At 33.1% G+C, this 14,170-nt stretch overlaps 1 protein-coding gene across 1 annotated transcript in view; it reads right to left on the minus strand.

The window, feature by feature from the left end:
• Nucleotides 1-9,684, minus strand: part of alpha-Man-Ia (alpha-Mannosidase class I a) — a 71,966-nt gene extending 62,282 nt beyond the window's left edge. The window contains exon 1 of the mRNA XM_090106076.1: nucleotides 8,975-9,684. Within this exon, the coding sequence (XP_089962202.1) occupies nucleotides 8,975-9,583 (609 nt within the window). The 5' untranslated portion in view covers nucleotides 9,584-9,684. The remainder of the gene's footprint in view (nucleotides 1-8,974) is intronic.
• Nucleotides 9,685-14,170: the final 4,486 nt, after the last annotated feature.

The raw sequence follows: 14,170 nt of genomic DNA on the forward strand, positions 1-14,170 counted from the left end.
TACTTTTACTATCCTTGGAATTTTGGCATCATCTCGTTACCTTTTCTTGATTGGAATGTGTATTTGGAAACTTTATGTATTTTAAATATTACAATGTCAATACCAACGCCCTTCAAAAAAAGACAGGTTTTCTTATTTTTATATGAAAAAATTAAAAGGATAATGGAAAAGTTCTTATCTTTCTAGAAATCTTGAAGGAAATTTAATCTTTATCTTTACTATTCAATTAATTACAAAATTGATGATTGAATAAACGTTACCTGGAAAAACCAAATAGTATGCCAAGGAAATGAATGACCATTAAAACCAAATCTTAAGCTTTACGGATATAAAACATTTACTTTTATATCCTTCTATTGTAGCTATGGGAAACAAATACGACGTACAATTGAAGTTGGCAGTAGCCTTGACTCCGGTAAATAGTACGAGTAGAAATAGACAGAAGCGATGTTTAATTCAAAACGTTAACAATTACCCGACAATCATAGCTGTACAAGAATGTATGTCACGTCAATTAGTATCAGAAGAATAAAAAATGACCTTTTTATAGATAGTTTGAAAGCTCTGGATGGTCAGCTAAAATATGCCCTATCTTCACATGACGGCGTCCAATCTAATTGTTGTATTACATTTTACAAGGTACGCTCACAAGAAAAGCCATTGTGTATCGAATAACATACTCAGCAGTTAGGGGTCTTCTTGAATTGCCAAATTACTTTTAACGAGACTCTCTTCAAGGGCTTATCGAGTGGTCGGATCGAAGGATTATTAGTGGTAATCCGGTTTCAACATTTAGAAATTTCAGGAATTGAGGTTCTTTTTACATGAAAAGGTATAAAATATTAATTATATAAGCCTCATTGTGCTTTTATTTTATCCCTTTCTTTACAACTTTATAAAAATAAAACTGGAAGTTTGGATAAAACCCTACGTCTTGTTTTGTCTACATTTTTTCAAGTACCTACTGTACCTTTCGATTGTGATCTATTTTAGTATTTCAGTTGGTGAGTTTTTACTCGCTCAGTGCAATACAATTTTCTTTTTCCAAAAATATAGAAAAGCAAATAACTTGACAGCTTTAAAGCTTAAAAACCAAACGCCGCATTTACATACGTGAAAAAAACAATTTACATACGAACAATGACTCCCTCCCACGTTCTATTCCGTGCTAAAATTGAACCACTCTTTAGCCGACGAAAGTGCGGAACATTTACAGAACACTGCGTCAATGGAGTCGCATTGTAAACATTTAGTATGTGTGTCGAAGCAGTGCGACATCCCGTTACCGGCGACCTTGTGGATTTAGAACAAGTTTATACTACAATACCTCGGGGCTTAGTGAATTATTGGATTAATGTGCAAACTACATATAAAAATACTGATACTTACTTGTATGGTTTAGATTGTTTTAAATACAATAGCGGTAAATTTTGCGGTGAGAGAATTAGCCGTGTGGATAACTGTCAAATATGTATTAATTTGTGGTCTTGGATATATGGTTTCAGAGCTTGGACAATTTATCTAATTAGTTATAATTAATACTTATTTTGGCTTTGAAAATTGGATAGTTAGTAGGTATATAAATTTAATTTGATATATAAAATGCGTAAAATTTATGACGTAATTAACAATAACGTTCGACGCAATAAAAACATGTTATTGAAATAATGTCTTAACATTTACTTTGCAGGCTAATAAATATAAGCTTATAACCATCTACAGACCATATTTGATCCTACTGACACATGCCTCTCATGAAAGTTTAGAATCCTACACGCTAGTAGGCAATAGTGCGGGTTGGTAAATATCACATGTCGCTGATTTTGTTTATTTTCCTTGTTGTTTCTTCACTATGTATTCCTTCAATTATTCCGGCACTGGAGATGTAGGAAATACGTATATAAATTGAAAAAAAATCGCGCGTCTACTATTGAAAATCCAATTTCCGTCTATATTGAAATTGAAGAAGTAAACTAAATGTGGTCACTGCCATATCTATCTACTTATTCGATATTAATAAATCAATGAAAAAGTTGTAAACAGTTAAATGGGAAAACATTAACTTCCGAAGACCGGTTATTTATAAGAATTATGAAATTGATTTACGCTAAAAAGTCTGTAAAGGTAGCGTAATATTGCAATCGTGAATTATAATGAACATTCGCACATGTGCCCAGTGATATTTTTAATTAAAAAGGTAGATAAGTTACCAACACAGCATTTGATCTTCAAAAACGGCACACTCTCGCACAGACGATTAGACTTCAAAGTAAGATGGCATCATTCAACTATCGTGAGCGAAAAGGAGACAACACTAGTAAAATGTGGCTAATTAGGCACAATTCGAAGTTGTACCTGCTTATAATATCATTGAATGTACCAGGATAATTCCGTTTAGCTACTTCTTGACATGACACCCAATACGTGTTGCTTTCAAGCTACCCTCCTTAAAATTTTCGGCAGCGAATAATTAAAAGACATTTTTACGGGCTCCGTACCCCATACCAGGTATGAGGTAACCTGGTATTCAGCACGTACTATGAACGCCATACAACAGTTTATTATTTCCACTTCAATTGTTATTTGCCCAGTAACAATTGCAATGAATTAAGCTGGGTGCGAGCGGAACCGGCGGCAATTTCGAAATCGACTGATAACTATTACGTGCCATTTACATATAGGTAACTATGGTATATCTACGTAAGTAATCTTTCACATTTTTTCAATGGTTTTAAAATATGAGGCTTTTAATACGTAGGAGTATTAGGAGTTACACCTTAGTGTACCTTGCACTGAGGTGAACTGCAACATTATGATGATATTAGATCTTCGAAACGTGCTTAAAAAGTTTGAAAGTCTCTTACAGTGTTAGTGGAGTGTGTTTACTGTTTATCCATGTATTTCTCAGAACCTATATAAGGAAGAAGCTATAATATCAATCGTCCGACATCGCAGAGCAATAAAAAAAGATCTAAAAAATTCAGAAGTTTAAAAGACAATGACCGAATTTTTATAAGTTTAGAGATCGACTTTTTTTGTACTCAAATGAGGACAGACGTCGCAATATAAGTACATTCATATCCGCTGATCGTGTTAAATATACCGTTATAGACTTGTCCGAATGGAAAGAAGAAAAAACTCGGCGTATTGTGATCGATTTATTTAGTTTTTGTCTCCTTGAACCCATGACCTATCCACTATAAACTTGTTGGAAGTGGTATTAAGAATAACAAACTTACGTGTTTCTCTGTAAAGATAATATTAAGTATATTTAAAGTAAGTAGTATGGTAGTATTTGTATATGTTACGGCTAAAGGTAGGTGAGAACATAAACTTAAGATTAGCCGGCTAAACTTAGGTTTATTTTCGACGAGGTGTTAATGTTAGTTTGTTCTATCTTTAGCCGGCCTGTTCCTTACATGTATTATAGTAACCAAATCTACCCACCCCGACATTTTTAGCCACGGGCCTGCGGTTACACTTAAGTTTAGCCGGCTAAAGATAGAACAAACTAACATTAACACCTCGTCGAAAATAAACCTAAGTTTAGCCGGCTAATCTTAAGTTTATGTTCTCACCTACCTTTAGCCGTGACATATACATTGCTTAATGCGTGATCTTATTTAAAACTAGCGGTCCGCCCCGGCTTCGCCCGTGGTACATGTTTACGTTTTCTCTACATAAGAACCATCCTCGTACTTCAAGGAATATAATAAAAAAAGAATTATCGAAATCGGTTCAGCCGTTCTCGAGTTATGCGCTTACCAACACATTTTGCGATTCATTTTTATATACAGGGTGTCCCACTATTGGTATACTAATCGCGAAGGAACTTGTAGTTTTGCATACACTGATCACGTAAAAAATACTTTTAAAAAAAATTACGTCCAAAATTTTTTGCTAAATTTTTCCTGAAAATCCATGTTTTCTTCTCTAGCTTCGCGTAGCCGGCATATACCGCTTCTCTAATGTGAGCATTTTATCTATGAAAACATAATCTTAAACGATAGCTCACGTGCTGGTGGCAAAGTTGGGCGGCTCGCTTGTTATGGGTGTACACATAGAGTTTTAAGAATTCATCTATTTGAAAAAAAAATGCGTCTGGAATTTTTTAATTATTTTTTACGAACTCAGCGTATGCAAAACTATAACCTCCTTTGAGCTTAGTATACCAACAGTGGGACACCCTGTATAATATTATTTTACGGGTTGTTTTAAGAATCTCCAATAATCGCTAGATTACGGTAGAAACATAAAAATTCATGTCCGTCTGTATTTCAAATGCGTATAATATGGACCATATCTAAATCGGAATATCGAGCTTTTCGCAGGCCTCATAATATAGTGGACTATTAAATTAAATAAATACATAAATAAATTAACACTATTCTGCAATATGTACTTGAAAAGCGGTCTGTTATAATAATATATATCAAGTAACGCGATACAAAAACAATTTTTCTCGAAGATTCCGCTGACATTGTCCAAGGACATTGGCCGTGAACAAACATTGTTGTTACCACATCATTGTCTGTTGCATCAATAATAACATACGTATTTAACCCTCTTTATATCATCAACATAAACGAACGGACGAAAAGAAATAATACTCGTTAATTAATATTTGTTCAGCTTGATTCATAATGCGTTATAAGCAAGCCAAATATTGAATTTGATTTACAAAAACATACAATTTTATAAAGCTGCGTCGAAACGGGACTAATGTGTGCTAATGTATTCGCAATGTAAGGTACCTATCTCAGTTTTAAGTATATTATATTTATATTTCATAGACTACTTGCAAATATTAATACGAGATAATTGAATTTTAAAGGTAGTGCGTATTCCCTTGATTATCATGGCAGAATTTTGAACTTAATTACGAGGTTATTTATTTTAAGGTTTCATATTCATTCATATTATTAATAGTGTAAAATTAATAATATATTTTCCACCAAGTAGGAGACTACGGTGTGGAAAAGGCATTACAAAAACTATAAATATTCTCAAGTTCACAACAGCTCTACTGATTATTTTATTAAAGCGTGACTAATATAAAATATATCATGACCACGAATAATATACCTGTGTCTATACTAAGTATATGTACATGTTTCTATATAGTTACGAAGGTTAAAGTATATTTTTTGAAAATAATAAATAATTTTAGTTAGTCTGTAAGTATGCATTTAATATAGATAAATTACATTTAATATTCTATTTTAAACACGACAAAAGGGATAAGTGCAGTTTTGATTAATTTTAGTCTGGTGGTATTCTATTAATTTCAAAAAAGAGAAGCTATAACCTAGGTATAACTACAAACATGTGTACCTACTACGAACTGAGAACCTCTTCAAATCTCCATGTCAAATCGAATTATTACAATGAATCGTAACAAATAACAATTAACAATGTAATTGGAACCGTGAAGTTAACAAATCCCCACGGAGGTGTTGAATAAGGATAAAGATATCGTAATTTCGGAACACTAAATGAATCTAAGCTAAATCAAATGTTAGATGACATCAAAACCAGTTTTGTATTACGTGATTACGTCTGGTTATGATCCGGCTTCAATACAAACATTTTTCTAAACACAATTAACGTAATGTATGGCAGCTTTGAATATTTGACTAGTTACTTATCGTTTATTTACGACATTACGAGGTATTCCTGATTAAATAAAAGGACAATTAATTAATGTACCTTTTTGATTTAATAATCATATCATAGTTGTACGTGATATTATCTATTCCTTGATAGGTACTTGTTTGTGCAGATTTTATAACGGATTTTAAACGAGATTTATTCACCCTACTTGCAGTTTTAACACTTTACAGTGAGTGTGGTCACGGTCAATCTGACCATGACCACGCTTACTATTTGGTGAATTAATGATATTATTAAATTAAATATTATATAATATTTAATAATTAAAATTTGTTGTAACTTGACAACCAACGTGTGTCTACTTACCCTCCTTGTAATAATAATTAAAAATTGTTGATGGAATTATTTCGATGACATTTTAATTATTTTGAAATAAAAAATTGCGTTTGACACCTACTTAACAACGAAAAAAACGTCTGGCAATAAAAAAAAATTATGTCTGATGGATCCATCTAAAGGCAAAAGATTAAAAATTACTTACGCGTTAATAAATGACTTTAAATTAAGGATATTTACCTGTGCAGATAAGATGCGCACTAATAAACGCAACCACTGCGGCCAGCCAGACAGCCCGGACTCTAACCGAAATAGGAAGAGTAACAGTATATCAAAGAACCAAGTATTCTAAAATTCTCTCTTGTCAACGTTTGCTACCTCCTATACGAACACAAGTAAGACGATTTCTGACTTATTAATTAGGTACTTATTTATACATCATATTTTGATAATAAAATGAATAATAACAATAACCCACTAATTGCCGATTATCTCCAACCTACCACATAAATAGCTTTACCATAAACTCAATCATTTACGTAATATTGTGAACGTAGGCGGCATGGACGCCGGCGCCGTTCGGTCATCGACCATGCGAAAACATTGTCACTCCCTGAAGAAAGTGTCTACGATGTATTCCGTGAAGAAAAAGTACCATAGCAATTGAATGGCTAGGTCATCATTGAGTATTTTCTTACGGTAAAAATTTGACTTTGATTCCTTTCGCTTTCAAGTTTCATGTAACTACATATTGATTTAGGACAAAAATGAAATGGCTCGTTCAATAATTCTTAGTTCAAAGGTAAGTTATCTATATAGGTTATACCTAATAATAATGAAAATATATAATTAGTGTAAAATATGGAACATACATCAAATCTACACTAATATTATAAAGCTGAAGAGTTTGTTTGTTTGAATGCGCTAATCTCGTGAACTACTGGTCCAATTTAAAAAATTATTTTGGTGTTAGATAGCCTATTTATCGAGGAAGGCTATAGGCTATATATCATCACGCTAAGGCCAACAGGAGCGAAGCCACGCGGGTGAAACCGCGCGGCATAGCTAGTAATACATATTATGATCATATGTATGTATATAGTATTATGACTATAAGTTATTCCTATCTAGAAAATTTAGCATACTCCATTCGCTTGTAGTATGTTAATGCATTATGATCTTTTCAAATATCATCACTACATACATAGTATAAAACAAAGTCGCTTTCTCTGTCCCTATTTCCCTATGTCCCTTTGTATGCTTAAATCTTTAAAACTACTCAACGGATTTTGATGCGGATTTTTTTAATAGATAGAGTGATTCAAGAGGAAGGTTTTAGTATAAAATTTATTAGGTTTTAGACAAAACGGGCGAAGCCGCGGGCGGTAAGCTGGTTGTTGATAAAATATAATTGTACACATTTTGGTATTTAATTAAGTGAGACCAGAAATAATTTTGTAGGAAGTTGTTATAATAATATCTTAAATACAATGCAAGGTTATCTTCAATGTTGGAATTATTTTTAATGAAGAATTTACTTTGAGCTATTTTTTGTCAATGATGAAAGTGTATGAAAATGAAAAATTCAATTGACATAAAAAATTTAAACACAGTTGTCAGTTACACCATGACCACACCCCGGACACTCCATACAAAATTATTGTTTTGACAGTCACACTGTAGAGACTGCAAATATGTGTGTTAACGCTTTATGGTTGGCACATTTTTTTGACTAGCGTAAAAAATTTCGCGTTTTTCTGATGAAATACATCCGTAAATAGCACAGCTACTATTATGTATTCTGTGCCATGACATAGAATGAGTGTAAAATAATACATAAATCCAATTTTTAAGGGGTGAAACAACCATTCAAATGCAAACTCACACAAAATTCCTTCTGCTAAACCAATCCATACTAATATTATAAATGCGAAAGTAACTCTGTCTGTCTGTCTGTTACTCAATCACGCCTAAACTACTGAACCAATTTGCATGAAATTTGGTATGGAGATATTTTGATAGCCGAGAAAGGACATAAGCTACCTTTTATTGCGAAATATGTACCTACCACGGGCGAAGCCGGGGCGGACCACTAGTAATACATAAATTATCCAATTTTTAAGGGGTGAAACAACCATTCAAACGCAAACTCACACAAAATTCCTTCTGCTAGACCAATTTTGATATAAATTGTAAATGTTTGTACTCTTAATTACTACGAGACTAAGATATAAGTGTAGGTAGTAGACAATTTTTTATACTGCTGAGTTTTAACAGTATCTAGGCCGAACAATATTTTCCAGATCACATAGTATTATTATAGTATTTATTAATCAAATAGAATAGCCATAATATCAATGAAAACCAGAAATAGAAAACACAACATGCATTTTAAAATAATAATCTTAGGTATATAATATGTACCTAATATTATTAAATAAATGCTTGTTATCTTTAATATCTTTATTTCGATAGGCAATGCTCTTATACTAATTGTTTATTAAATTGATTAAATATAGTGAAATTTTTACATGTTATGAAACAAAAATGCTTTTGCTGTCGGTCTGTCCATTTTTTTGCGTTTCTTTTTTTCAATATATGTATATTATATAGTCCTAGATGGTGGAAGTTTCAAGACAAAGCGAGTGAGAAAGCTAAATATAATTTTAATATTGTATTATACACAGTTTATACAGTTACATTTATAAAATAACTAGCTTACCGCCCGCGGCTTCGCCCGCTTTGTCTAAAACCTAATAAATTATATACTAAAACCTTCCTCTTGAATCACTCTATCTATTAAAAAAACCGCATCGAAATCCGTTGCGTAGTTTTAAAGATTTAAGCATACAAAGGGACATAGGGACAGAGAAAGCGACTTTGTTTTATACTATGTAGTGATATTATACACTATCAATGTAGGTTACAGATATTCACTTGATTTGCAAAATAGTGAAATAATTTGACATAGGTATTATGCTATTTTCATGAATACTTTAAAATTATTTAATTCTAATGAACTTACCTCTTTCACAGTTTCACGTTTGTGCCTGATTTCTGGGTCTGTATTAGAGTCCATCAGCGGTAAGACATACTTATTGACTCCTGCCAAGTATTTTTCACCAGAGGGAGAAACATCTTTGCCTGCATTATTTGCAACATTGGGTTCTTCAATAGCATCCACGGGGGCTTTGCTAGGTCCTCGAGAAGACGATACCGAAGGTGCGACATCAAATTGCGGTCTCTCTAGCACTTTCATACCCATGTCTTCATTTATCTTAGCGCGTAGGCGATTCCTGTCTTCCACAATATGAGGATCGTCACCTTCCTCCCCATGACGCACGATCCCAACAACGGGAAAGTCTCCGACTTCATTCTGCGCTAAGGGAGGTGGCATGAGCAGCTCAGGACCTGCTTTCTGAATACGTTTGTACACATCATACACACTGTCGTTCACGCTTATTGAACTTTTAAACTCTGGTAAATAGAAGAGCGCACCTAACCACACGATTCCGAATGTCAAGAGTACAGAAATAATTAAGTATTTTTCGCGGAGACGAAATGAACGGCGAGATATTGAGGGTACGGGAACCCCATTAACGAATCGTTGGTACGTTGGTAATATTCCCGTCATGTTTACGAATTTACGATGTATAACTATGTCCTAAACAATAAACAACGTCAAGTTCCAATTTGCGACCCGTCATCAGCGGTCGCCATTAAAGAACTGCCAACAGCCAAAGTGTCAACCTGACGTCAACAAGAGCTACCATATTGGGATACCGACTCTAATTAATAAAATTTCCATTAAACTTTAAGCTCAAATATTTTCACACTATTTATAATGTGATGAACATGTTAATTGTTAACTCATTAATTATTATACGATCTTGTTTAAGTTTGTAACAAATATAAATGGTCAAGATTTATTGATAGTATGTTATTATTTGTTATTAAAAAAGAAATAAATGACACCTATTTCGAATAAAACACAAAATTGGTTTAACTAACACTGATAGAACAAAAAAAAATGTGTGCGTGTACTAGTGAAACTTCTTTATGACCTTATTTTTCAAAAAATAATATACTATATGCAACTTTACAGAAATACGTCGAATCACGCGTGGTAAAAAAGGATAAGATAATAATAGTTTAAAAAAACTAAAAAACACGCTTTTTATAGAAAACCGAACTAAAAAATAGAAAATTTTTATCAAATTAGTGTATTGTCATCGGTCCTCAATAAATCTACAAAGTTTGAACGAAATCTGGCCGTTTAAAGTGGGTCAAAATCGCGCCCAAAGAAGTCGGTTACAAACATACAAACATACAGGTGAAGCTAATATAAAGCGTGTAATAAAAAAGATGGCGCGTAACGGAAAAATGTCACGCGTAACGAAAAAATGTTATACTAAATTTTTTTCCAACCCCGAGAAAGAAGTTTCACTTAAAAAAAATTGAATAAAAAAAACGCTTTAAAAATTTTTTTTTCCTAAAATTGGGAAAATATTAGTACTTGGTATTATTGATCTACGTCACTACAACGATGAAAGAACGTGGGGTTGCTATGCAAAAAAAATACTAGTTGTGAATGTTTTGAATACCAACAATATTATAAATAATTTTAAATTTAAAACACTATAATGTTGATTAAGAAGAAACAGACATAATTATTATAATTTTCTGCAATCATCTTTTAACTCAAATCTAAATTCAAACGCCATCTCTTGAGGAATCTGTGTATTAATAATTTAGCTTTAACAGGAAGTCTCTAGTAGTTCTTGAATCTTGAGCAAGTCGCCACTGAGACGGTGAAACTTTTTAGACTATAACGCCGTTAGTACACCTACGCATTCGCGTGCGGCAGCGAATCTCTGCGAAACTACTGCGTAGCGAAATATCTGCGGAACGTTAGTAAACAGCAATGTTTTCGCAACTTTTTCGCAATGCGTCTGTGAAATGGCCATTTCGAAGTTCCTTGCGAAACAATACTGACAAGGACGCAACTATTTCATCTATCTATGTGCTAGAGTGAGACATATCATATGCGAAATCGTGCCACACTACTGACAGATTTTTCGTTGTTTCGCTGCCGCTACTTGCTCTGTGCTGCCGCACGCGAATGCGTCGGTGTACTAACGGCGTAATAGATTATAATTAATTTATTCGTGGTAAATCAAGAAATAATTTGGAAAATCCAAAAGTGCACGCCTCATAATTTTTTTTAATAATTATTTATTAATTATTATTTTTGTTTATTTAATAACAATTAAACCACATCGAATCAGACCCTGAAAAATGAAAGGGTTCTATTCCTGAGCATACTCAAGCGTAAGAGAAAAAAAAAGACTCGATTAGTAAAGTATTTCGGTCGCTATCGTGTTAACAAGAAAAAGGATCCGCACATACAGACACACGGACGTCCAAGACAGAACTTTTTTAAACTCTTTTTTAACTAGTTTAAATAACAAAAATGACATCAAAAATATCATGAATGTTAAAAATAGTGTTTTTTCTTAATATGTGTGTGTATGTATTATCTTACAAGTGCAATGTATGATACATAAAGACATTTTAAGTTTGAAAAATCAGATGTTTTGCGCGAAGTGACAGTAGTACCCACCTCAACGCTTCGCTTAAGAGGCGTGCAATACATACAAAACAAAAAAAAATAAAAAGACGTGTGGCACTCGGGGACTGTCGCGGTAAAGCTACAGTAATGAGTAAAGCTAATGCATGCTATGCTTTCAAGCCACACCTCCGCGCCCGTCCGCGGAGTGGGGAGCGTGAGGTTTTTCGTTACTAAATTTCTGGATTCGGTCCCCGCGCTCAAGGCCCGCGATTGAACCTATGCAATAGCTAAAATTTTTATTTTTTTGTCAAGTCGGTAATGCACTGATATGAATTACAGTAGCACCTCTATAAGTCGAATATCAAGGGAGACGCCAAAAAATTCGAGTTATAGAGTTTTCAACTTATGGAGGATTTCGACTTAGGCGGATTTTGATTCGACATAAAGAGTTTGAGGTTTATTCTTATAAATTTTGAGTTAGAGAGGTAAAATAAATTAAAATTCAACTTGCAGAGGTCACAAACATGTTTTTATTTATTATAAATCAACATTATTTCAAATCATTTTAAAATAAAAAAAAAAATGTCATTAAAAAGTCAGTATTTTTTTGCTTTAGATAATTTGGTTGTTCTTTAGCATTTTATAATCTATAAAGAGCAGAAAATTCTTCTTTTTCAAAGATGCTGGTTTTTTTTTAAACTTTCGTAAGGTATCCAATGCGGTTCTTGCCTTTTTGATGGAAACCCATGGAGCGCATGTACTATTCACGTCTTCTATGTCATCTTAATCATTAGTATCGGTTTTCTGAGCTATTGAATCGATAATTTCGTCATCAGATAGTTAACGCAAACACGTGTTTCGTGAGTCATAAATTAATTATCGTATACTCCTAAAATGTTTTCTAAGAAACAATAGTGTACTTGCACTGTCGGCAAATTCTTAAAGTCGGTAACTTATTTTTGTTCGAACAATAGAAGTAATAAATTCCAAATCATCAAGTCATAAAGGTTGTAAAATAAAACGTTGCTATGTTCGAGATACAGAGGTCAAATTTGATTTTTCGAGTTATAGAGTGAAAATAGGTACCAAAATGGCTTGGAGGGACTCGGTGATTATTTCGACTAACAGAGGGTCAAAATTTCAAGTAATAGAGGTTTTCGGGTTTGAAGGGAAGGGAACAAGACATTTTTTCGAGATTTGGAGGTTTTTGACTTATCGAGGTTCGACTTAACGAGGTGCTACTGTAATATGATATTGGTCCATGATAATACAGTAGCACCTCTATAAGTCGAATATCAAGGGAGATGCCAAAAAATTCGAGTTATAGAGTTTTCAACTTATGGAGGATTTCGACTTAGGCAGATTTTGATTCGACATAAAGAGTTTGAGGTTTATTCTTATAAATTTTGAGTTAGAGAGGTAAAATAAATTAAAATTCAACTTGCAGAGGTGACAAACATGTTTTTATTTATTATAAATCAACATTATTTCAAATAATTTTAAAATAAAAAATATGGCATTAAAAAAGTCAGTATTTTTTTTGCTTTAGATAATTTGGTTGTTCTCTAGCATTTTATAATCTATAAAGAGCAGAAAATTCTTCTTTTTCAAAGATAGGTACTGGTTTGCTTTATAAAATTCCGTAAGGTCAATGCGGTTCTTGCCTCTTTGATGGAAACCCATTTCATACTATTCACTTCTTCTATGTCATCTTAACCATTAGTATCGATTTTCTGAGCTACTGAATCGATAATTTCGTCATCAGATACTTAAAGCAAACACGTGTTTCGTGAGTCATAAATTAATTATCATATACTCCTAAAATACAGTGTACAAGCGGCAAGTTCTTAAAGTCGGTAACTTATTTTTGTTCGAACAATAGAGGTAATAAATTCCAAATCATCAAGTTATAAAGGTTATAAAATAAAACGTTGCTATGTTCGAGATACAGAGGTCAAATTTGATTTTTCGAGTTATAGAGTGAAAATATGTACCAAAATGGCTTGGAGGGACTCGGTGATTATTTCGACTAACAGAGGGTCAAAATTTCAAGTAATAGAGGTTTTCGTGTTTGAAGGGAAGGGAACAAAACATTTTTTCGAGATTTGGAGGTTTTTGACTTATCGAGGTTCGACTTAACGAGGTGCTACATAATAATTAGCAGCTCGCCCCCGCGCCGGGCCCGTGCGCCAGCTCCGACCGGTAAGACCGTATACTAATAGTACTTTAAATATTATCTTCTGGTACTTTTTGTTCAAGCAGAGATAAATTATCGGACAAAGCAAAATAAAATACATTCTGCCACAATTTAATTTTTAGGGTTACAGCTCTACTTTCTTGTATATTATGTATAGGTACTATGTTACGACTAATAAAAATAATAATCAAAAGGTAAATTTACTAATCACGTTTGGGTTCTATCCAATAAATAAATACACAAATTAAATATTTCACATTACATATTATGCACAGAAAACGATCTGTTAGAACTTTTTAAACTCAAGGTTGAGTGAAAGTTTCATCAAAATCGGTTCATCGTTCGAAAGGCCAAATTTCATTTTTTTCAGAAAAGTAGTTATAGAGGAGCGCTTGTACCGCGTACTTATTTAATTTTTAAACTGGTAATTAATATACTTAGAATTTGAACGC

Source organism: Colias eurytheme, chromosome 10 (genome assembly GCF_061535395.1).
Source record: "Colias eurytheme isolate Ceu_HAF_F1 chromosome 10, ilColEury1 Martin Lab GWU primary, whole genome shotgun sequence".
NCBI classification, from domain to species: Eukaryota; Metazoa; Arthropoda; class Insecta; order Lepidoptera; family Pieridae; genus Colias; species Colias eurytheme.